This window comes from Podarcis tiliguerta, assembly GCF_965153285.1.
Source record: "Podarcis tiliguerta genome assembly, chromosome: 5".
Taxonomy (NCBI): Eukaryota; Metazoa; Chordata; class Lepidosauria; order Squamata; family Lacertidae; genus Podarcis; species Podarcis tiliguerta.
Genome location: NC_139538.1, coordinates 96119640 through 96143592, shown reverse-complemented (window position 1 = coordinate 96143592; position 23953 = coordinate 96119640). Strand labels below are relative to the sequence as shown.

Sequence of the window (23953 nt, the reverse complement as noted above, 5' to 3'; positions counted from 1 at the left end):
GGGCATCCTGATCAAATTTGCAGATGACACCAAACTGGGAGGGTTGGCTAACACCCCAGAAGACAGGATCACACTTCAAAACGACCTTGACAGATTAGAGAACTGGGCCAAAACAAACAAGATGAATTTTAACAGGGAGAAATGTAAAGTATTGCACTTGGGCAAAAAAAATGAGAGGCACAAATACAAGATGGGTGACACCTGGCTTGAGAGCAGTACATGTGAAAAGGATCTAGGAGTCTTGGTTGACCACAAACTTAACATGAGCCAACAGTGTGACGCGGCAGCTAAAAAAGCCAATGCAATTCTGGGCTGCATCAATAGGAGTATAGCATCTAGATCAAGGGAAGTTATAGTGCCACTGTATTCTGCTCTGGTCAGACCTCACCTGGAGTACTGTGTCCAGTTCTGGGCACCACAGTTCAAGAAGGACACTGACAAACTAGAACGTGTACAGAGGAGGGCAACCAAAATGGTCAAAGGCCTGGAAACAATGCCTTATGAGGATCGGCTAAGGGAGCTGGGCATGTTTAGCCTGGAGAAGAGGAGGTTAAGGGGTGATATGATAGCCATGTTCAAATATATAAAAGGATGTCACATAGAGGAGGGAGAAAGGTTGTTTTCTGCTGCTCCAGAGAAGCGGACACGGAGCAATGGATACAAACTACAAGAAAGAAGATTCCACCTAAACATTAGGAAGAACTTCCTGACAGTAAGAGCTGTTCGACAGTGGAATTTGCTGCCAAGGAGTGTGGTGGAGTCTCCTTCTTTGGAGGTCTTTAAGCAGAGGCTTGACAACCATATGTCAGGAGTGCTCTGATGGTGTTTCCTGCTTGGCAGGGGGTTGGACTCGATGACCCTTGTGGTCTCTTCCAACTCTATGATTCTATGATTCTATGATTCTATGATTCTATGATTCTATGATGGGGATTTTCACACACACACACACACACACACACACACACAGCCCTGGGAGTCCTCATAAGGAAGCTGTGCCTGGAGGAAGAACTGTGAGGGGAGAGACTCCATCAGGCAAGGCCTCCTTCCACCTGCCTTGCTCCACCCTCCAGTCTCTGCTTCTCAATTTGTATTGTATTATTTTATGCACTGTGGCTTGCCGTTGTTTTATTTATTGTAGTTTAGAAATTATTTAGAGTGGGTTTCTGTTCTAATTTTTATTAAATATTATTTTATACTATTCTAATGATTGTTGAATGTTATTTTATTTGATGTAGGTTGCTTATTTTAAAGTTATGTTTTATTATCACATTTTTGTATTGCATTAGATTGTTATAAGGTGTACATTCTTCGTTTCTTCAGCTTCTATTCTTGGGTATTGTAAGATAGAAAGACGGTATACAAATTAAAAGTGATGATGATGATGATGAGCAGGCAGTGGCAATTAAAGAGAACTGGAAACATTTGAAGAAGGTACAGAGTTCTGATCACTGCACCTCAGAACAGATAGTGTAGACCTAGGACCATGATTCTGTGACACAGAGGGTTTTCTTCTTCAGAATACTGGAATTCATGCTCATCTGATTAACCAGCTTGGCAGGAAGTTCAGGACAGACAAAAGGAATAGCCTCAGTTTATGAACTTCTATGCCGCAAACAGCGGTTCTCAACCTGTGGGTCCCCAGATGTTGTTGGACTACAACTCCCATCATCCCTGAGCTCTGGCCTTGCTAGCTAGGGGTGATGGGAGTTGTAGTTCAACATCAACTGGAGACCCACAGGTTGAGAAAGACTGCTTAGAAGATGACTAGGTTTGATGGCTTTAAAGGGAAATTCATTAGACAAGTCTGTCATGGACTATTAGCTGTGTTTGCTGGTGACTGTATGCAGCTTCCAGGTTTCAGAGATGATATGCCACTCCATTTCACTTGCCAGGGGGAAGAGCAACAGGCCCCCCTTCTGCCCGTCCCAGAGGCATTTGGTGGGTCACTGTGGGAAAGGGGGATCCTGAGCTAGAGGGAACTTTGGTCCAGCCCAGCAGGGCTCTTTTTATATTTTTATATTATTCGCACCATTTTTATTGTATGTATTTAAATGGCTGTCATGCCCCATCTGGCAAACAGCTGTCTAAAACAAAAAGATGTGAGATATAACTGGAGAAAAATAGTTTTGGAGGGTTGACGTGACCTCTGCTGGACGTGTGTAGAATTTTAGATTATGGAAGAAGGGATTACTGCCACCTTTCCCACTTTCAGTTCTGGCCTAGTTTTCCCTTGTGTCTGGGTTGTACTGCCTCAGGCCAAGGCAGTGTAGAATGGTTTTTAAAGTCATTTTTGTAAAATAATTATGATCAGACTAGATATTGTCTGTTCTAACTGGAATGACAACCTTTCTCCCCACCCCCCACCCCAGTCAAGCAGTTTAGGATCCAAACTACAGTTTGTAGATCCAGTGGTTCCCCTCTTTCTTTCTTTCTTTCTTTCTTTCTTTCTTTCTTTCATGTTTACATCCAAACCCTACATGAATATATTAAAAGCCAAAACCACAATAGAAAACCTAAAGCAAAACAAACAATACCTTATATATGGATAGAGTCCAAATGGCAGCAGGAACAGATTAAATGCATAGACCTCCCGCCTCCTGCCCAAAGGTCTGGCTATTCAGATTATGATATTGGTGAAAAGCACTAGCTTCAGCTAGTGAGACAAATCAGAACTGGCCATGATAATTCTCGCTCTAGATCCATTCACATTGGATTACTGTGGATTCTCTATAGGTGTGCTAAGAGGGAGAAGCAGTTTCTAGTGAATGGAAATTATTTCCCCATCCTTGAACAAGGCACTCTCCTCTTCCTCATCAGCCAAGGGACGGTTGGGAGTGGACCCCCTTGCGAAGAAGAAATCGGAGCCCACTATATGCCCCCAGCAGTTCCTCTGAAGGCCTGCCCTGCCACACACCTGATGTCATATATGATGTTGTGTATGAAGTCAGGTGTATGGCAGGTGGGTGTGACTTCCCCCAACAACCTCTTGGGCCAAGGTTTGATCAAGAACCACAGGTTCCTTGCCCTTGCAGTCGCCTTTTAAAGATGCTTTGGAAATTGCTGTTGTTGCAAAATGTCTCTGAGTGGAGCTGGAGATCAAAGAATATTCAGTAGTTCATCCGATGCTACCTCAAACTGGTTGGCGGTCCTTTTCCAGGCTCAGTTTAAAGTGCTTTCAAAGTTATGCTAACCTTTTAAAATCCCTGAATGATCCTTTCAGCTACGACAACTCCTGAGTCCTTTTTCCACACATGAAGCCGACTGATTTCTAAGCTTAGTTTCAGAGGCCCTGCTCTTTGGCACCCTCAGAGAGACCACAGGCAGCTACAGAGCCTTTGGGCAGTGGCCCCAGCATTCTGCAATTCCTTCCCCGAGAAGATGTGTTGGGCTCCTGCTCTTCTTGTTTCCAGCTGAGCTTTAAAAACTCTCCCAATTAAAGCAAGCTTTTAATCTATAGCCATTTTGTGTTAGTCTGCTGCTGCTTTTTATTTCTTTTTCCTTTGTAATTGCATGTACTAAATTTAGTGATTATTTTAACATTATTTGGGTCTTGTAAGATGCTGTGGATATAATTGTTTATAGAAAAGTGGGATACGAATTGTATAAATAAAATAGGCAAGGGCAATGATTTTCCTTTTTCGTTCATCAGATGGTTTCTAAGCTGTTTTTAAAGCTCCCTGCAATGCCGGATCTGCCTTAGGCGTCCCTTTAAATGATTCTCTTTGTATCTCAGCATTTTAATCTTATAACCAAAGATTTTGAGCAAACCTGTAATTAAGAGTACAAAGGCTTCTGGTTGAGAAAGAGATTCAACATGCTGGAGGCCCTTTAATTGGAAATATTCTTAATTGCTTTGAGAGGGAAAGCAAGGAAATAAGAGGTGTACTGGTGTACTAAGCTAAGCAAGATTTAGCTGAGCAACTTCTCTGGACCAGGAATCAAGGTTAAGCTCGCTCTCTCTGCTCACTAACCGCAGGCTATTGCCAGGATCAGCTTGTGGTTAGTGAGAAGAGAGAGCTTGACCCAGAGCCCTAGATATGGGGGAGAAGGGGCTAGCCAGGATTTTTGCCCCAGGTGAAGCTTCCAGAGGCGCATCATTGAGGGTCCCAGCCTGTGTGTGTGTACACAAATGCACGTGGGTCTGCCAAACTGGGTCTTTCACCCATGGGGAATAAAGCCTAGTTTTGCCCCCGGCTTAACCACATTGGACAACATCACTGAACCAAGCCTTGGCTTCGCTCAGTGCATTGCAGCAGTGAAAGGTACCAGGGAGGGGCAATGTGTCTGGGAGCTCACACAGTCTCATCAGGCCAAGTTTTTTTAAAAAAATAAATTTTATTCAAAATTATAACAAAACATATTTTCCAAAAACATATCCTTATTTCCCCCCCCCCCATTTTTCCTCCCCCCATAAAACTCATACCCCCACCCCCGACTTCCCTCAGTTCCAGTCTTTGGTTTCTCCAATAAGGCTATCTTCTGCATGTTACAGAGTGGTATAGATCCTCTGTTTAGCTAATTATTATCAGTAAAAAAAATTGTGGATGTTTATTCAAAACCTGCCAAGGAGTCCAGTTCGCTTTGTTGCATCTTCAAATACTTTGTGAAAGGTTCCCATTCATCCTTAAAGTCACAGTTATCCTTATTTCATAGTTTATGTGTCAGTTTTGCCAGTTCTGCATAGTCCATAAATTTTTCTTGCCATGATTCTTTAGTCGGAGTTTCTTCAGTCTTCCATCCTTGTGCTACCAGAACTCTCGCGGCCGTTGTCGCATACATGAAGATGTTTTTCAACTTTTTTGGCAGGTTTTTCCCTACAATCCCCAACAAAAATGCCTCGGGTTTTTAAACAAATGTTAAATGGAACATTTTCTTCAATTCATTGTATATCATTTCCCAAAAATTTTAAATTACTTTACAATCCCACCACATATGATAAAATGTTCCCTCCTTTTCCTTACACTTCCAACATCTATTTGAACTAGTTTTGTACATTTTCCCTAACTGCACTGGTGTTGCGTACCACCTGTACATCATCTTCATGTAATTCTCCTTCAATAGGGAACAATCTGTAAATTTTAAGTCAGTTTTCCATAATTTAACCCAATCTTCCATCATAATGTTGTGACCTACATCTTGTGCCCATTTAATCATAACTGATCATTAGGCCAAGTTTTGGCTTAGTGCACCTTGCAGACCAGACCAGTACAGTATTTTAGATTACATTGGGAACAAATAAATAGTTCAACTTTACTTTATCTTGCTTATGGCGCAGGTTCAATGGATTGTGGACATTTTAAGGTTGGCATTTTAAAGAGTGTTGTATAGCATTTAATTGGTGGGTGAAATTAAACTGTTTCCAGGAAGCTTGTAGAAAGTAAAAGAAAGATGCCTAGATGAGTGACTTCCTATCTTTCCCCTTTTTCTTTCACCACTTACCTTAGATGGGAGGCACCTGGAAAGGGGGAAAGTTGTAAATGTATTTGGGGTGAGAGCAGCTCCTGAAACTTACTCCCCCCCCCCATGGGTGCCAACTTGAATAAAATATGGGGGGCAGGTAAGCCCCACCCTGCATAATCAATCTCAAGATGTAGTGCATACACACCATCTGAATGGTAATGTCCCTCAACTTTGAGGGACCCAGCCCCCTCAAATATTTTATTGGGGAGCTAAAGAGACCTTGGCCCCTAAGAGTTGGCTCCTATTCACGCCCTCCCGTTAAATCTGTGGATTATAAATGAACCTTTATCTGCTGAAGAACCTCTGCATGTTGCAAAGGATTCTGGGCAGTGCTCTAGGTTGCAGGCAGCTCATGCTGGGCTTCATTGCAGCGGTGTATAAACAGAGCATAAACATGGCTGTCGCTCCTGTGCTGCACTGCAGAAGCAGATCGGTGGTAGTGGTTTACCTGTTGCTGCACCACTACGGACCTTCAGATAAAGCAACCTCGGCTATTACTGCGAAGGCTTTCTCAGTCTGAGAACCACAAGTTGAGACACAGTTCTATAGACATGAAGTGGACACCAACTGCAATGGGCAAAAGCAAGTTTGAAGGTGTACAACGAGGCTGGGGCAGCCGATATTGTTGCGCAACAGCTCCCATCATTGGTCACCATTGGTCATGGTGGTGGAAGCTGATGGGAGTTGCAGTCCTCCAACCACTAGAGGGCAACAGGTGTCCCTCCTGCTGTAGAATTAGCACAGCAGACATGTCTTAGACCAGATCCCCCAAAGCTAAGATGCCTAAAGCTAATGTATTACCATGGTGTTTTGCATATGGTTGCCTCATATGCCTGACGAAAGAGTCTGCACCTCTATTTCAGGAGAGCCTGTGCTGCTTAAAATGCTGACTAGGCTTCTTGGCCCGTTCTTGAAATGTGAATTCTGTGCTGTGGATTTCTTGCACATCTCTCACTATGCCCTAAGGCTGCCCTGGATTTTCTTATTTTGAGCCTTGTCAGTTAGTATCTTTAGACACTAAGGGAGATGCTGGAGGGGAGTTGCCTCAGCATCTCTCTTCACAGAGGACAAAGGAGGCTTCTAGGAGCCAGGTGCCTGTGGTCTATACTGGAGGGTGGGCCAGCCTTGGGCAGGAGCAGGCCTGGATTCAAATATCTGCTCAGCCCAGAAGGAGACTTGAGTGAGGTTTGTTCTCGCATATAGGGTTCACCCTATATGCACAGCCATTAATTCCTTGGAGAAAGGGCAGGATACAGTTGTGATTACTTGTAACCTCATCCACCTGCCTATCATGTGAGAAATTTGAACCACTTGCAGTTCCCAATACAGTGGTACCTCGGGTTACATACGCTTCAGGTTACAGACTCCGCTAACCCAGAAATACTGCTTCAGGTTAAGAACTTTGCTTCAGGATAAGAACAGAAATCGTGCTCCGGCGGAAGCGGGAGGCCCCATTAGCTAAAGTGGTGCTTCAGGTTAAGAACAGTTTCAGGTTAAGAACGGACCTCCGGAACGAATTAAGTACTTAACCCGAGGTACCACTGTACTCCTTTTGAAAAAAGGAGGTGGAGCTGGAAAACAAGCACAAAGGGGAATGGGGACTGAAGCACATTCTCTCTTGAAGAAAGAGTAGAACATCTAGGGCTTTTTAGTTTAGGAAAAAAGGAGCACAGGAGGACAAGATAGAGGCATATAAAATGATGTGTGTTGTGGAGAAAGTAGATAGACGTTTCTCTCCCTCTCTTAGAAAACCAGGGTGATCCAGTGAAAGTGGCTGGCAAGTACACCCACAGGACAGAAATGGTTTCCTCGCAGCTGCATGTTTGGTATATAAAGTGTATATAGTGTGTGTGTGTGTGTGTGTGTGTGTGTGTGTGTGTGAATGTGTTATCTTTGACAGTAAAGGGTTAACTCTGGCGTGTGCATTCCTTGTCTGGTATAGGCGCTTGACACTCAGGGTATGGTCAGGGCCAGGCAGATCCAACTGCAAGTAGCCTGAGATCTACCACCCAATATCAAAAACTGTCAGTGATCTACCACTCTCTCCCTTTGTCATTCCTCAACTTCAACTTATTATATTTGGCTGAGCTTATGATAAAAATAATAACAAATGATAGTCGCTTCCATAAAACCTGTAAAGTTCATCATAAATCAATATATTTTAAAAAATAAATACTTTGTATACTTGTAATAACATAAGGAAATAGCATTGAGGACAGGGTCCTACGCAATCAGAACACGATGCGCAGATTGTTGTTCACAAAAGCTCATGGCATAAAAATGTGTTACGTCTTTAAAGTACCCCAGGACTCTTGCTGATTTTCAAATGAGTCAGGGAGGCATGTCAACCACAGCGGCTTCCCCCATAGTTCGAAACAGAAACTGGGTAAACTCAGCTGCAGAGTTGACAGCCTTCAAGCACCACCTTAAGAACTGGATGAAACCCGTAGAAGCCCTTTCCCCTGGATCCAACCCACCCCTTCCTTTTGAGTTAACCTAAACCTGCCATTTCTCTCTCTGAGGAGCCAGCGCACAGGGCTGCACACCCACACCCACCCCGCGTGGGCAGGATGGCTGCAGCCACGAAGGGTCCCCTCTCCCTTGCGTGTGTTTACTCGGGAGTAAGCCCCACCTCGCTCAGTGAGAGAGCTCCTCAGTTTACAGCGGGGGGGGGGGCAAGGCAGTCCTCTCCTCAATGGCTGGATCCTGGAATGTCCAGCACACACACACACACTCTCGACCCAAACCAGCCTTTTCTCCCAAGTAGCCAGCATGCAGGCCTTCTCTCTCTTGCTCAGCCTCTCCGTCTGCGTCTGCCTCTGTCCGCTTGCTTCTTCTCCTTCAGAGAGAAAGAGGAGGAGAGAGAAGCCCTGTGTGCTGGCTCCTCAGAGAAAGGGCTATTTGGGGGGAGAGATCAATTGACAGAAATTGACGAGAAGCAATCACATGATCTACAAGTCGATCCCCATCGACCTGTTGGACAGTGCTGGTCTGGGCAATGCACGGCTGGGTTGGCCTGTGTGGCATGAACCATTAACGTTTTCTGCCCTCTGTGGTGTGTGTTTCCATAGGGGCATTTAAAAACACAAGAGCTAATGCTGTTGCTTCTAACCCATGGTATGTTGCCAGGTTTTTACTTCCTGTAAATAAATGCTACAATTACAGCAACAACAGGGTCATTGCTAACTTTGTGGAGCAAACACAGGGATATTGGTCTAAGGTTACCAGATTTTTTTCAATGAATCCAGGGACACTTTTCAACTTCAGTAGGAATGATGGGATTTTGTCAGGGGACTGATTTGTAAATCCGGGGACTGTCCCCGGGATAAGAGGACGTCTGGCAACCTTATATTGGTCTGTGCCGCAGAGCAAGCAACCTACTTGTAGTAAGTACCTGTCTGTAGCACGGAGCTGTCCCCAGTCAAGATTCTGAGAGCAGTTCTTGCTTGTTCCTAAACTTAGTTCTTTCCAAGAACATACATATAGTATGTGAGTTCGCATGTCTGTGTATATAGACACAATAGCAGATCTAGGTATGTGTGTGTGCGTGATAAATGTATACATGGCTTTGGTTTTAATTCTTTGTTTGGCATTTTGCTGTTATTATTCCTGCTGAGCATGAATCTGAGCAAGGCACTCAGAGAAGCATGGATAACTTCAGCCCATGTGTAGCGGTCAAAAATTTAGAGTTGGATTCCTCCTCTGCAGCAATTGGATTCACAGTCTTTGACTCCATTGTCCCACTTTTCTGCCTGGCAGCGTCTTCGTTGTATGAGTAACGAGTTTGGCGTGAGGTGTAGGAGTGTGTTTGCCAGTGACTCATACACTGCAGACGGGCAAAAATTGGCTTGGCATGTGAAGCAGTGAAGAAATAGAGCAGGTCAGTCCATTTAAAGGGCATTGGGATCTGGCAGCCGAGTGAAAACATGCCGTGTGGGAGCCTCTTCCGAACTGAAAGACAGTCACAGGCCTATTTGTGTTCTTAAGGGCTGCTGTTTAATGAGACAATGGGGCATGTCTTGAATTACTGTTCTCCTACGAATGCACGTGTGCATTTTAAACTCACATTTACAAATTTGTCTCAGATTTATTTAATGTGTTACTTTGAGCAGCATCTTTGGGCCGGTTAGAATATCCTGGTTTGATTTTCAGGCTAGAAATGGTGCTCTCTCTGACCTGGGGGAGAGGGAGGGAGGAGGCTAAGGCAACTCTTCCCCATAACGTTTAATTATGAGAATATTCAACTTTCCCCCAAAAGGTTTGCTGCTGCTGCTCTTTTCCTGGGGTTGCTTCATTGCCACTTCCACTTCTTCTTGCTGGTTTTCTTTCTTTCTGGATCACTAACAGATACACTTGGCCAACTGGGGATCATGTAGCAAATGGTGTCTACATAGCCAATGATGATGTTACTGTGGCAAAGGAAATTTGGAGAAAAAGAGACAACGTGGAATCATAGAGCCATAGAACTGTAGTGTTGGAAGGGACCCCAATGGACATTTAGTCCACCCCCTGCACTGCAGGAATCTCAAGATGACAGGTGGCCACGCAGCCTCTGCTTGGAAACCTCCAGTGGAGAGCCCACAACCTTCTGAGGCAGCCTCTTCCACTGTTGCAATGCGACTGGTTTGTGATATTTCCTAAGATCAGTGAGTTCTTTCAGCTCAGCCTGTGTGTCAATAAGAGGATCAAGAATAAACTCGGTAGTAGTGGATTGCTGAATCTAATATTTTCATTATAATCTTTTAACCTTTTTTCCCTGTAAATGCTAAAGGGTTTAGCAATTTGAGGTTTATAAGTTCATTCCAAACCCCTGAGCCTACAAACACTTTTGATGTGTGCAGGAAATCTGGGGCTGGGTGTTTCTTAATATGTTTAGCTGAATAAGGATAATGCCAGAGTGCTGCAGGCATACAGCTTCTGGTAAGCGTGGGTTTCACCTAGTGCTGTGCCCATGTTTTTTCACTGGAGTTCTGGAATGGCTAAAACACTGAACAGGCTAGACCAGGGATAGGCAACCTAAGGCCCAGGGGCTGGATGCGGCCCAATTGCCTTCTCAATCCGGCCCACAGACAGTCTGGGAATCAGCATGTCTTTACATGAGTAGAATGTGTGCTTTTATTTAAAATGCATCTCTGGGTTATTTTGGGGGCATAGGAATTCGTTCACACACACACACACACCCCGCCAAAAAAAAAAAAAAAGTCCAGCCCACCACATGGTCTGAGGGACGGTGGATCGGCCCACGGCTGAAAAAGTTTGCTGACCCCTGGGCTAGACTCTCTGGCCTCAGTGTCTCCAGGGGAAGGAGGAAGGTCTCAATGCAGGTAGCTGAAATGGAGAGTACAAGCTATTTTTACCTCACAAGAATATTTCCTATTAACACGCTCCACCCTCAAGGTGCTGTGTGGTTTGTGTGTCCCAATCACACCCTGCCAGGCTCCGTCTTCTAACTAGGTATCCTCCTCTAGCTTCCAAGCTCCTCCTCCTAAATCTTCCACTGCTTTACAGAGCCCGACTCATTCCTTTTCAAGCACCATTGAAGTAAATGGGGAAGACACAAGTCTGAAGCCCTGTAACTTTGAAAGGAAACCTCATGGAATGAACTTGCAGTGGGATACTTGCAAGTAAGCATGCCTAGGGCTGGCATGCAACTTTCCCATATAAGCAGTTGCTGGACTGATACAGCTCTTACCTGTGGCTTCTAGAAGCTATCAGCATGTGACTGACCAGCTAAACCAGGTGAGCCTTGGTGAGACGGTGATTTCCCCTGTGTGCAAAGAGAGGCTCCAGCGGATTTAGTGGACATGACCAGTAATGGGTCCATTGGTCAAGAAGGCAGTTACTGCACATGCTGTAGAGTGCAGTGAGGGGCAGGTGGGGTTCATCTACCTGGAAGGTAGCCCATCGAGGAGAAGGAAAACTTTGGTCCTAAACCTCCAGTGCCTTGAGGGATATCTTTGGGAGAAGAAAAGGCTAAGGAGTAAACCCTACACAAATTCAGAGTGCAGTACCTAAGATGGTTGGATGGTGTCTTGTACAGCTTCGTCCGGCAACTCTGCAGCCAAGCTGGTGCCTAGCTTGTTGCTCTGCTTTCCTTTGGACCCCATCATTGAGGCCGAGAGGGGGATATTGGTGGCTGGGCAGCCCAGGACCTCCAGACCCATGGCCCAGGCTTGTGCACCATGGATGTTGCTAATGTAGCAGTTTGATCTCACCCTTAGAGGCCCACTCCATTGTCTCTTGAGGCAGATGGATGCCAACAATATGAAGGGCTTGCAACATAGTGCCCATGTGCATAGTCTCACAGATTCTGTACAATGGATGTTCATAGCGTAGAGCAGGCAGGGAAGAGAATTCCACAATTTGTAAATGTTCAGGGGAATATGTGTGTTCACATTGGTGTGAGAAAATGAATACCACAATAACACAAGAATATCGCTGTTTTCAAGTGTGAAATTTTGGAGGATTTTATATGAGATGAGTGGCGTTTAACTGCCTTGCCTAACCTACATATCTGTTGGTCTGCTCTCTTATGCTTCAGTTCACTTAACTGGTCTATTACATCCTTGAAGCTAATGTGAATGTACAAATAATTGCTTGCCATGGTTCATGGAGTATCACAGCAATGCCCTGAAGAGGTTAAACTGGGAGTTCAACAGAGATACTAAAGCCCAAGTACAAATTGCTGCTGATTTCTTCCATGCCTGCATCTGCCCATTTCTAACACATCTCCTGCCTCCTTTATACTGGACAATCTGCATAAATAAATCTTCTATGCTGAAGCATCTCTCTCTGAAACATTATTTTAAGGGAGGAGAGTCCACCACCTTCCGAGGAAAACATAGAAACTGGCCACAGACGCTCTATGGCTGTATTAAACTTGTTTTATATACACTGGCTCAGGATGCTTGAGATGGGTAAGAAACTACTAATTAGGTATTAGTTAAGTAGAATAGTATTAATAAAGTACACACAGGCTGCAAACTTCAAAGCCTCTGCAAGCACTGGCCACAACAACTCTGTCTTCAGTTGACGCAAGCCATTCATAATCCACTGGCTCAGACACCAAGATGTTATAGAAGGTTTATGGGCCTTTCCAGCTGTTAGTATCCAAGACATAGGGCCCTGTGGGTCTGCATGCTACAGATGGAAAGGAGTTTGGCCAGCACAGATTGTACTGGGTCAGCTGTTTGGACATTGTGTTTGTATAAGATCGATACATGAATAGCACAATGTGAGTGTAGAGAGAATAAATTAATGGAAATGAACGCAAAAGCCATTGCACATAAGACACCACGACCAACACATTTACAAACTCTTGTTCTGATCAGCTATTGAGACAACATAAGCAAAACATTCCAAATGTTTGAAATGTGTTACATAAGTGTTGGGCTGTTAACGAAGCCGTATTCTAGAGAGCCATCACATTTCCTTCCCTTCGCGTTTCTCTGGAGATCCTGTACTGGTCATCCTACAACATGCATGTAACATCCAGTCAGTTTTGTAGGTAACGGTGAGTAGAATGAAGAGCAGTTTGTAGCAATGCCCAAAAGAACTTCCCACACTGACTTCTGTTGCCGGTGCTAAGAAACCAGTGAGATTTTTCAAAAGGTTGTTTGGGGCTCAATGCTCATTATTTTACTCTGTGGAGTGTTAATAACTTTGAAAGAGACTGGAAACACTTTGAATTGTATTGTAATAATGGAATAGAATGTTGGTAATCTTTTTCCTTTATTGAAAATCAGTTTGGCAATTTCCATTGTGTACAAGCAGAAAAGAACTGTTTCCCCTCTTACTGTGCTTCTGTTTCTTGTTCGTAGTGATTGATGTTTAGTGTAATATTTGTCTTAAAAACCAATCTACAGCTGCTTGAGACCCTGGCTGGGAAGGGGCGATTCTTTCGTGGTATATGAGAGAGAGCTGAAGCAGTGTTGTAGTTTAGAGACCGTGTTACAAATCAAGAATGAGTGGCGTTCAAATCTCTCCTCTGCCCTGAACTCTCCAGGAAGCCTTTGGAGAGCCTCGGCTCAGCTAGAGAGGGAAGAATGTGTTGCCTTTGGTTTTTCCCAATTTCTCATTTTTACAGTGTTGAGTGCACTTCACTCTCATTTCTGCATAAAGTGTATGCACATTTCTCCTAAAAGACACATTTTAAAAACACAATTGGCTAATGCAGTACAGTATTTTTACAAGCTACTGTCTCTAGTATACAGTGGTACCTCTGGTTATGTACTTAATTCGTTCCGGAGGTCCGTTCTTAACCTGAAGCACCACTTTAGCTAATGGGGCCTCCAGCTGCTGCTGCGCTGCTGCTGCTGCTGCACGATTTCTGTTCTCATCCTGAAGCAAAGTTCTTAACCCGAGGTATTATTTCTGGGTTAACGGAGTCTGTAACCTGAAGCGTATGTAACCTGAGGTACCACTGTAATGGGTTTTTGCACAGTAACTGCACTTATATACACATCTTTGTACACACTTTTGTTAGCATTACAAAATACAGAGAAGTGCAGATTCCAAAGGATAGCTATGCTTCAGTCACAGATGGGTTCAGGAAATGTAAATTGGGTGGGTTCACATTAAAACCTGAAGCAAAATGGATTTCTCCTCTAGATTTATCCCCAGTACATGCAGAGACACACAAATAATGTAGGGATAACCAATACTGAACTTTGGGGTTGTTGTAAAGATTACAACAAGATAATACATGTGGAGAGGAAATAACTGGATAATAAACCTTTTAATTTTTATTTATTTAGTTAGTTTATTAAATTTGTGTACTGCCCTATACCCACAGGTCTCAGGGTGGTTACAACATAAAATCACAATATAAAAACACAAAATACATAATAAAAACAAAAACAACCACAATCCAATACGACACCCCCTCCAAACCCCACATTTTAAAAGGACATTGGATGTTGCTTAGCCAAAGGCCTGGTGAAAGAAGAAGGCTTTTGCCTGGCGCCAGGCAAACCTCCTTGGGGACAGCATTTCACAAACAGGGAACAACCTCACATTGTAAGAATTTGTGCGAAGTAAGGATGGATGAGTCAGTGCTTGTAGCAAACTCCTTTATCCGTGTGGTGGCTGCATTTACTAGGATGCACTTTTCTTTTCTGATGTATTGTGACATTATGAACATTAGCCATGTAGCACGTGGAAGTTAAATCCACAACCTTTTCATCATATTAAACGAGGCCAGAAACCTCCGTCACCCTGAACTGATAAATGCACCTGGATAAGAGGAATTGTCAGAAGCCATGCCCTCAGGCCTTCAGATCTCGAGGGAGAAGTATCATACAGTACACAGACATTGATAACATTGCACAGTACCTCAGCCAAGCCACTCATTAGCACAGAATACAATAACAGCAGTGTTTATCTAGAGGTGATTATATGGAAATAAATATCTGTTTCTATACACAGAAGACAGTTGTGAGTAGGTGGCTTGCTCCTTCGTGTACCTTCTGTCTCTAAAACACTCCACAGAATTTGCCAAACTCTCAATCATAGAAAAGTTTATCTGACACTGGCTGAGACACAATACTAAGTCACAGTTCAGCATTATGAGAACTATCAGTGGTGAGTCTCAGGAGAGTTTTTCATCCGAAATCATGATTTGATTCTCATTTGTCTGAACCAGCCACAGTTGGAGTAAGCTACAGTTTCTCTAAATGATGGTATTGATGACCAGAAATGGGTTATATGTGCTACAAGAGTGATCGTGAGTAAGTAAAATAGAAGTTGGCCCAAAGGCTGCTGCCTTGTAATTTGTTTTTGTTGTAAATTTGCTACGCTTAATGAAGGGTGCCTTTTCTAACCAGTGTGTGCTTTCTCTACTGTGAGAAGGATACACTGCTTGTGATATTAATAGTAATATTGCAGTACGATGGCAATGAGCCATCTCAGAAATAGCGAGCAGTTGGGTTTGGAATTAATGAAGGAGAAGGTAAAATGAAAGGCTTATAAATCACTTGATGGAAAAGCTATGTGGCGGATCCTTCTTCTAGCAAGCTTGGGCGTGAGGCAAGGCAGATGCCCAGCAAAATGAAGGCGGTCTGAGCAAGTACAAACCATCACAACAGCAGAGTCCCCTAATCCTTTGCCCAGCAAACAAGCCAAATCCGGACACTTAAAGAAGTTGGGGACGTGTCGGCTGATGCATTCTGACCTGTCGCTGATGGTGTGGCTTTAGTTCCTGCTGCTGACTGTAATCGGTTTTATGCTACACAGACTGAATTCGTCCTTGATTTTTCTCAGGTACCATGTTGAGGATTTGCTGCAGACTTGAGTCCTGACATTAGCACCACAAACCTTTAAGAATATTCCAGAAATGGAGAATAGATTGCAAAACATACATATATTTAGGTTACCAGAAGATTTATAGAATTCTTGAGTTGAAAGGGGCCTTGATGGTCATCTAGTCTAACCCCCTGCAGTACAGAAATCTCAGCACCTGAACACTTTTTTTAAAACCTGCAACCTACTGGATTTTTTCAACTAAGTTTTACACAGAAATTAATGAGCATGACTTAAGTTAGGTCCCTCGATTTCAGTAGGTCATCTGAGTAAAACCTAGATGAATACCACTCACTAAGTCTATATCAGCTGAACAAAGCCATTTTATTCAGTCCTAATAAAAATGTATCAGGGAGAGATGCTTCAGAATAGATGCTTTATTTATACAGATTATTTCTCCAGTTTAAAGGAGGAAGGAAATATGTTAAAAGTGGGCAGGTGCAGGCATGGAAAGAATCCGTAGCAATTATTACTTGGGCTTTAGCATCTCAGTTGAACTCTCAGTTTAACCACTTCAGGGCATTGCTGTGATTCTCCATGAACCATGGCAAGCAATTATTTTGTACATTCGCATTAGCTTTAGTTCAGAGCATGTGTAGGTTGGCTGTATTCATCGCAGCAGAATTTTTTTATCAGCTCATCTGTCCCATTTCAGGTGTCCTGCAATTTTAAATCCAGAAAATTGATTTCAAGCAGTCTCAGTAAAGATGTGAAGTTGATATAGAATCATAGAATTGTAGAGTTGGAGGGGACTGTGAGGGTCATCTTGTCCAACCCCTGCAATGCAAGTATCTCAACTGAAGCATCCATGGCAGATGGCCATCCAACCTCTGCTTAAAAACCTCAATGGAAGGAGAGTCCACAGCCTCCCAAGGGAATCCATTGCACTGTTGAGCAGCTCTTACCATCAGAACATTCTTCCTGATGTTTAGTTGGAACCTCCTTTATTGTAGCTTGAATCTGTTGGTTCTGGTCCTCCCCTCCAGAGCAGGAGAAAACAAGCCTGCTCCATCTTCCATGTGACAGCCCTTGAGATATTTGAAGAAGGCTCTCATATTTCACCCCAGTCTCCTCTTTTCCAGGCTAAACATGCCCAACTCCCTCAAGTGTTCCTCGAGGGTCTGGTCAGGGTCACCCAGTGACCCTTGTGGCTGAGTGGAGATTTGAACCTGGATGTCCCTGGTCTGTGCTCGTGTCCCCCACCCCACCCCACAGATGCAACTATAGTGAGCTGCAGGGCCATGATCTCCTTATATAAGAAATTTGAAAAAGATCAGGTTCTTATTCAGCCAGCACCATGAGATTGTTTTTTGAGGGAGGCAGGTTTTATTTTATGACAAGCTGCTGTGTGTTTATATTTTATAGTTGGCCTCTCTTGGCAGCTTCTCTCTCTTGAGTCAGTACAGCATAGTGGCTATCAGTTAAGAAGTTCCCATTTCAGATCTCACCTCTTCTGCCTTAAAAATGTGATGTCATCTGACTTGGCTCACCATCTGTGGGTCCTTGCTGCCGGATCACATTCATCCAGTGCTTTACCAACTGCACTGGCTCCTGGTGGAGTACAGGGTCAGGTTTAAGGTGCTGGTTTTGACCTTTAAAGCCCTATGCGGCCTAGAACCCACGTACCTACGGGACTGCCTCTCCTGGTATGCCCCATGCAGGACCTAAAGGTCCACAAATGACAACATTTTGGAGGTCCCAGGTCGCAAGGTGGTTAGATTGGTCTCAACTAGAGCCAGGGCCTTTTCAGTACTGGCCCCGACTTGGTGGAATGCTCTTCACAAGAGACAAGGGCCCTGCAGGACTTGACATCTTTCCGCAGGGCCTGCAAGACAGAGCTGTTCCGCCTGGCCTTTGGTTTGGACTCAGTCTGACCCTTATATTTCCCTCCCCTTATGGTCTTGATCTATCTACTTTTAAAATGAGGCTGCATTTTAAATTGCATTTTAACCTGTATTTTAAATTGGTTTCCCCCCCTTCTTTCCCCCCTATTATGTTTTTACTGTGATTTTATTGGTGTTAGCCACCCTGAGCCTGGCTCTGGCCAGGGAGAGCACGGTATAAATAAAATTTATTAGTATTATTAGTAGTAGTATTAGTATTATTATTAGGGATAATGGTGACTTAACATTGCAGGGGTGTGGAAAAGATTCTTTAAAAGATGAAAGATGTACAGGAAGAACTTTGAGCACTCAGAAGCAGCACTATATAAAATTGCATTATAAATGCAGAATCTTTTAAATTTTTGGATAATTAAAGATTGCTTAATTAAAGTGGTCTTCCCTGAAAGAAAAGACTCTGCATACAGAGAACATCTTATGTAGGTTTTCACACAGCCCCCCCTCTAGGAAACAGCTTTCAGATATTCAGCCTGAAGGAAGAGCTTTGTCACTTGAGTTTTATGGCTGTGCCTTTGCCTAGGAGTAGAGGCAAAGTGACTCCTGCTCTTTCAAAATCGGTGAGTTGTTTTTGCTCACGAGATTGTCCTCATTCACCCTACAAATGATCTTGTTTTTATTTCTGCTAGAAGTGCTTCAGTTGGCAGCAGGGACCTGGGTGTACAGCTTCCCCCCCCCCCCATGCCGTTTTGGGTCCCTGTAGGGTAATTAAGAGGGGACCTTTTCAAGATAGTAGCATATTTCATGCAGGCTAATGCAGGAGTGGTAATTAAATGATTTGCTTTTTATGTGGGGTCTTGCCAAGACTCTCTTGGCAGTGAGCTGCAAGCCTCCGTCACCAGCTGACAAGTCTCAGCAATAACCTGTAGTAAATAGTGATAAAAGCTGCGCTTCACATGATCTGCGCAAGGTGCCTTTCTAATGATGCTTGACTTTTCTGTTCTCTCCCCCTTATGATAGCTGAACAAACAGAAACACTGTACATTTTTTCAGGATGAAGACTTCCTTCTGGTAGTGCTGGAGCAGTGTGATGGTCACTGTTGCAAACACAACGGGACCTCAATAAGCCCACAGTCTGAAAACACCCTGTCCTGGGGGGAACACCTCCCGTCATCTCAGAGTGAGGAAGCAGCTATGCTTCTCCTTTCCACTTCCCCTCCTCTGAAACCAGCATGCTTATGGCAGCTAAAGCTGAGGGCGGGCAAAGCAAGGAAGCTGCCTTGCTCAAGTTGCCTATAAGCTGAAAATGATTGCTTCATATTAATGACAACGACTAATAATGGTTGATCATGAATCTAAATTATTGCTGGGGCAAGCAGGGACACCGCTGTAGAAATGGGTTCCTAAATGTCACTGCTGTTCCTTTTTGCCGCTGAGATTCCCTCCTCCAGAGGCCCAGCGCAAAGTGCAGTTCAATATTTTGTCCTCTTGACCAGTTTTCTCTCCTCCTTTCACTCCCTGGGGTTGGGGAGAGCCAACTGGAGCTGCAGCTGACCTGGGTCCGGTTGGCAAGGGAGACATTTGTTTCAAACCTCCACTCTCAAAGGAAGTTGTGTTATATATGAGGTTTGCGTGGCTGCCACATAATAAAAGGTGGGACTTAACCGGGTAGGATCCTGCTAGGAAACAAATGGGGAAAATTGGCCAGCATTACAAGTTCAGCCATTTGGTGTTTTAAAAACCGCTGCAATGTGGTTCTTAATTGTCATCTTGATTGTGATTGTAAGCTGTTGGTTTTTAATACAGTAATGCTGCAACTTATGCTGCGGTTGCATTCCAGGGATCGTGCCTAAAGCCCTAATTGTTTCTAGTCAAAACCCATTGGGTTCAGTGGTGGTTGGGATTGCCAAAGTCATTTTCCCTGGAAACCCACCTCCTTTCCACTTCTTTTTATTTTTTATTTACCACATATGTAAAGCTGACGGCACACAAGTTAAATGCATGTAAGTTGTGGGCCTACTGTCTTGTGTTTTAATGTTGTAACCTGCCCTGGGACCTTAGGGTGAAGGGCAGACAAGGAATAAATCATTAACCAACCAACCAATATGGATCTCTTTTCTAAAAGGTTGTTTCAAAGATGACCGCATTGTGTTCTGGACTTGGATGTTTTCCACTTACTTTATGGAGAAATGGGCCCCCCGGCAAGATGACATGCTCTTCTATGTCCGAAGGAAACTGTCATACGTTGGTGGAGACAATACAGATGGGAAGAAGGTAAGTTGGGTAATGGAATCTTACACCCAAGAGGCACATTTTCCTCCAGGTTAAGTGCAATTTGTGTTTTGGCACTGCCTGCATTCTGAGCAATGCTGTGTGTCGAGAGATGCTGTAAAGCTTGGATAGACTCTTGGGATGTGTGTGATTTGCTGGCTTATAAAAATTAAAGGTATTCTTACATGAAATATTTGGCCATCGTGATCTTAGGCAATGAAATGGGAAAGAATACTACAATTATGTGTTCTGGGGTGCTTTGCCACATTATAGCACTTAGAACCCGGAGGCCATTTGTATGACAGTCGGTGCTTGCGATCATGTGGTAGGTATTAGCGCATGTTATAAAATTCTAGAGGAAATGAAACATACCCACTTAACAACCACTCACCACATTTCCCTGAATATAAAGTTTGTGAAGCTGGCCACAAGTACCCTTAAATCGACCTGATTTGGAGCTATTTTGTGATGATTAAAAAATCCACTTGGAAGTCAGAAGACAAATGCATTTTGTTTCTAGATTGGACATTATGAAATGTAAAGATTGTAACCTGATGTTGTTGTTGTTTTTCAAAAGTGATTGTATGATATAGCTCATGGGTAGCAAACATTTCTCAGCCAGAGACTTGCGTTCCCTCACAGGCAATCTTCTGGGGGATGGATGGCAGTGATGGGCAGGGGCAGAAGTGGGTCAGGCTATGGGCAACAGATGCAACAGGGCACATTCAACTGTGAATAGTCCTGTGTTTCTACTCTCTCTCTCTCTTCTCCCTCCAGGCAAACAAGAGCCATTCTTGCAGTTCAGGGATACATTCCAGCCAGGCAAAAACAGAGCAAGGCCAGAGGGGCCTGGTCTTGGGAGAGTCTCAAGGGCTAACTAGAGAGACTGGGGGGACCACAGTCCATCCCTGGGCTTCGTATTTCCCAGCCCTAGACTTAAGGGCTGCAATAGAGACTTCAGGACTTTGCTCACGTTTATTCTCATAGAGAACACCGTTCCATTTGTGAGAGAGCAGCAAATCACACATATGCTGTATCAAAACACATTGACGCAACGTGAAGAACTGTCTCTGTGAGACAGGAATTGTTTCTGTGTATATTTATGTACATGTGAATACTCGTACCTTGGTTTTCAAACAGCTTAGTTCTTGAATGTTTTGGCTCCCGGATGCCGCAAACCTGGAAGTGACTGTTCTGGTTTGCAAACTGTTTTTGGAAGCCAAACGTCTGACGGGGCTTTCACAGCTTCTGATTGGCTGCAGGAGCTTGCTAGCTGCAATTTGGTTTCCAAATGTTTTGGAAGTTGAACGGACTTCTGGAACGGATTCCGTTCGACTTCCAAGGTACAACTATATTTGAAACTTCCTGGTACCTGAGAATTTGCTCAGAGTCAAGGCTATACCACAGTGGATTTCAAAATGTGTTCTGGAGTGCTCTAGGAGTTCCTCAGAAGCTTCTTGAGGTGGGCTGCATTTATGAGAAGCTTTTTCTCTGACAAAGAGCTTGCCCAGTCCTGGCACCTTTCCCCTGCCATATGCAACTACCAGAGAATCCTGGTTGGGTCAGGGCACATGCTCGATTTATGTGGCACTAGACCCTGTGTGAGGGACGCGGGTGGCGCTGTGGGTTAAACCACAGAGCATAGGACTTGCCGATCAGAAGGTCGGTGGTTCGAATCCCCGCAACGGTCCCAGCTCCTGCCAACCTAGCAGTTCGAAAGCATGTCAAAGTGCAAGTAGATAAATAGGTACTTCTCCGGCGGGAAGGTAAACGGCGTTTCTGTGCGCTGCTCTGGTTCGCCAGAAGCAGCTTAGTCATGCTGGCCACATGACCCGGAAGCTGTACGCCGGCTCCCTCGGCCAATAAAGCGAGATGAGCACCGCAATCCCAAAGTCGGTCACGACAGGACCTAATGGTCAGGGGTCCCTTTACCTTTACCTAGACCCTGTGTGAGGTGCAAAGGAATTCCTCAGCATGCACCTCTAAGCAACAGAAGGTAGAAAAAAATGTTTGAAGAACTATTGCACAGGGCTATACATTCCTCTCTTTCTAGGATATTTGTTATCCTAAATCTGGACTACTCTGTTTCTCTTAGAACTGCAGGAGAGGAAATAAAATGGCTCTTCTAGGCATCCGTCAGTATCTCCAACTCATCTGCTCAGGTGAAGAGTTGAGTAGGTGGCAGCTGCTGTGGCAGCATCAATGTGCTGGGGGAACTAAGGCAAGCCAGGGAGTGGGAGAGATGGAGTGAAGAGCCATCGAGCGAAGCAGGAAATGGGGAAGGGAAGCGGGGAAATATACATGAGTCATTCCCTCCTTTACTTAGGCATCACTAACACCACTTCTAGCAGTGTATTCTTTCCTTCTGATAGGTTAAAAGCTTGATTTAGTGATAGATTACAGGTTGATGAAATGTCTCTTCCTTTTTATGAGTCTCGTTTAAGGCAAAGTGCAACCAGATGTTTATATGATAATGTATATTGATTTGACATAAAATGCGACCTGAAAGCTGGAAGCCCTGTATAGAGTAAATCTTCTCACCGGTGCAGAGGTGGTTGTGTGAGGAGGAGGAGGAGGATGCAAAATTTTCCATTTCCTGCAGAATGATTGCTTCCTGTCATGGCAGAAATGTGGATCTGTTCATTCTTGTGTTGGCTCATTGTGGCATAGGTAGCTGTGGCAATTTTGTTTTCAATGAGAGAGGAGAAAGTGGCAGCTTGATATGCCATCAATTTGTGATCTTTAGGTTGGAGAAAATGAGAAATCACAGTGTTTGGAGGTGACAAGACAGTGGGGAGGAAGGAGAACCTCCTTTGGCTCTCTTTGCTTCTCCTACTGTGGCTGATCTTGGGTCTTCAACACAGTGGAACAGTCGGTGCCCTGAACCTGTGTGGTGAGAGCCCCTAGATATGTAGACCAAGGGTGGCCACCTTCTGTGTTCTTGGAAGCCCCTGTTTTCCTGACTGTGGCCTGGTGTCAGGCTCTGCAATAAGATGAGCAGAAAGAGCTCTGCGTGTGCTTACGGTGTGGACACTGCTGGGATGCTGCATTCGACCCCAAACAAAGATGTATTGTTAACATGGGAAGCATATTTCTTTCCCTTGGCAAGCGGCACCTTCTTCTGCCCATCTCCCTGCCCAGCTCCTCTTCCCCTTCTCATACTCCACGCTGCGCCTGCAAAAAACAAACTGTGCAAACATTCTTATTTTCGCATAAGTTGTCCACAAAATAATGTTATTGATTTAGAATAATTTTATAAACTACTTAATCAGACACAACCCTGAGTTGTGTTTATGTAAAATATAATAAAATAATTATCAGTGCTATTTGAATAAAACCACACTGCCTTTTTGTATGCATTTTGCTTTTGTTTTTTAATTATTTCTCTGAACTATGAACTGTGTTTTTGTCAAACTTTAAGAAGTGCAAAAACCAAAGAAGATTAGTTTGGGATGTGCAAATCAAGTCATTTCACTTGAAGTTGTGGCCTGGACAAATCCTTGAGCATCCCCAACGGCTGCTGTGCCCTTGTGGAGAAAGTGGTCACCCTCCGTCGTCTGTTCCTTTGATCCTTTCAATTACATGGCCTTCCTCCCTATGACACAGCCCACCCATGCTGCCTCCTCCTCCTCCCCTGCTCCTCACCCCCCACATCCCTATCCTGCTGCTTGTTTACCCCCTGCTGTCCTTTGCATCCCCATGTTGCTGTTCTCTGTCACCCTCCTGATGTCTGGCTAGTCACCTTCCTCGGCAACAGTGCCCATTCTCTGCAGTGAGGTGAAATTTCAACATTCATGTGGCTAGTCCCTCTGACCTAGCTGCCTCCCTGTCTCCTCTCCCTTTCCTCTTCCTTCAGTCTTTGCCTCTGAACTGCCTTGGGCTCTCTCTGGATCTTGGCTTCACTAAGGGCTGCTTTGTGCCTGACCTCTCTGGTGTGGAAATCTTGTGTCTCCTTGAAAGTCACGCACTGTCTGCCCTCCTCACGTGGTCCTTCCAGGGTCCACTCATCCAGCAGCCTTCTTGGAAGCATTATCCTGTCTTCTCCTGTTGTCCTCCTCCCGGTGTGAAATCTGGAAGCCCCTAGT

General features: G+C 44.3%; 1 protein-coding gene across 2 annotated transcripts in view; it reads left to right on the top strand.

The window, feature by feature from the left end:
* The window catches only part of KIAA0930, a 54766-nt gene that overhangs the window by 17145 nt on the left and 13668 nt on the right, over window positions 1–23953 (top strand). For both annotated transcript variants that reach the window (XM_083440873.1, XM_083440874.1), the window contains exon 2: window positions 19723–19871. In XM_083440873.1, coding sequence (XP_083296999.1) covers window positions 19723–19871 — 149 coding nt within the window. The remainder of the gene's footprint in view (window positions 1–19722; window positions 19872–23953) is intronic.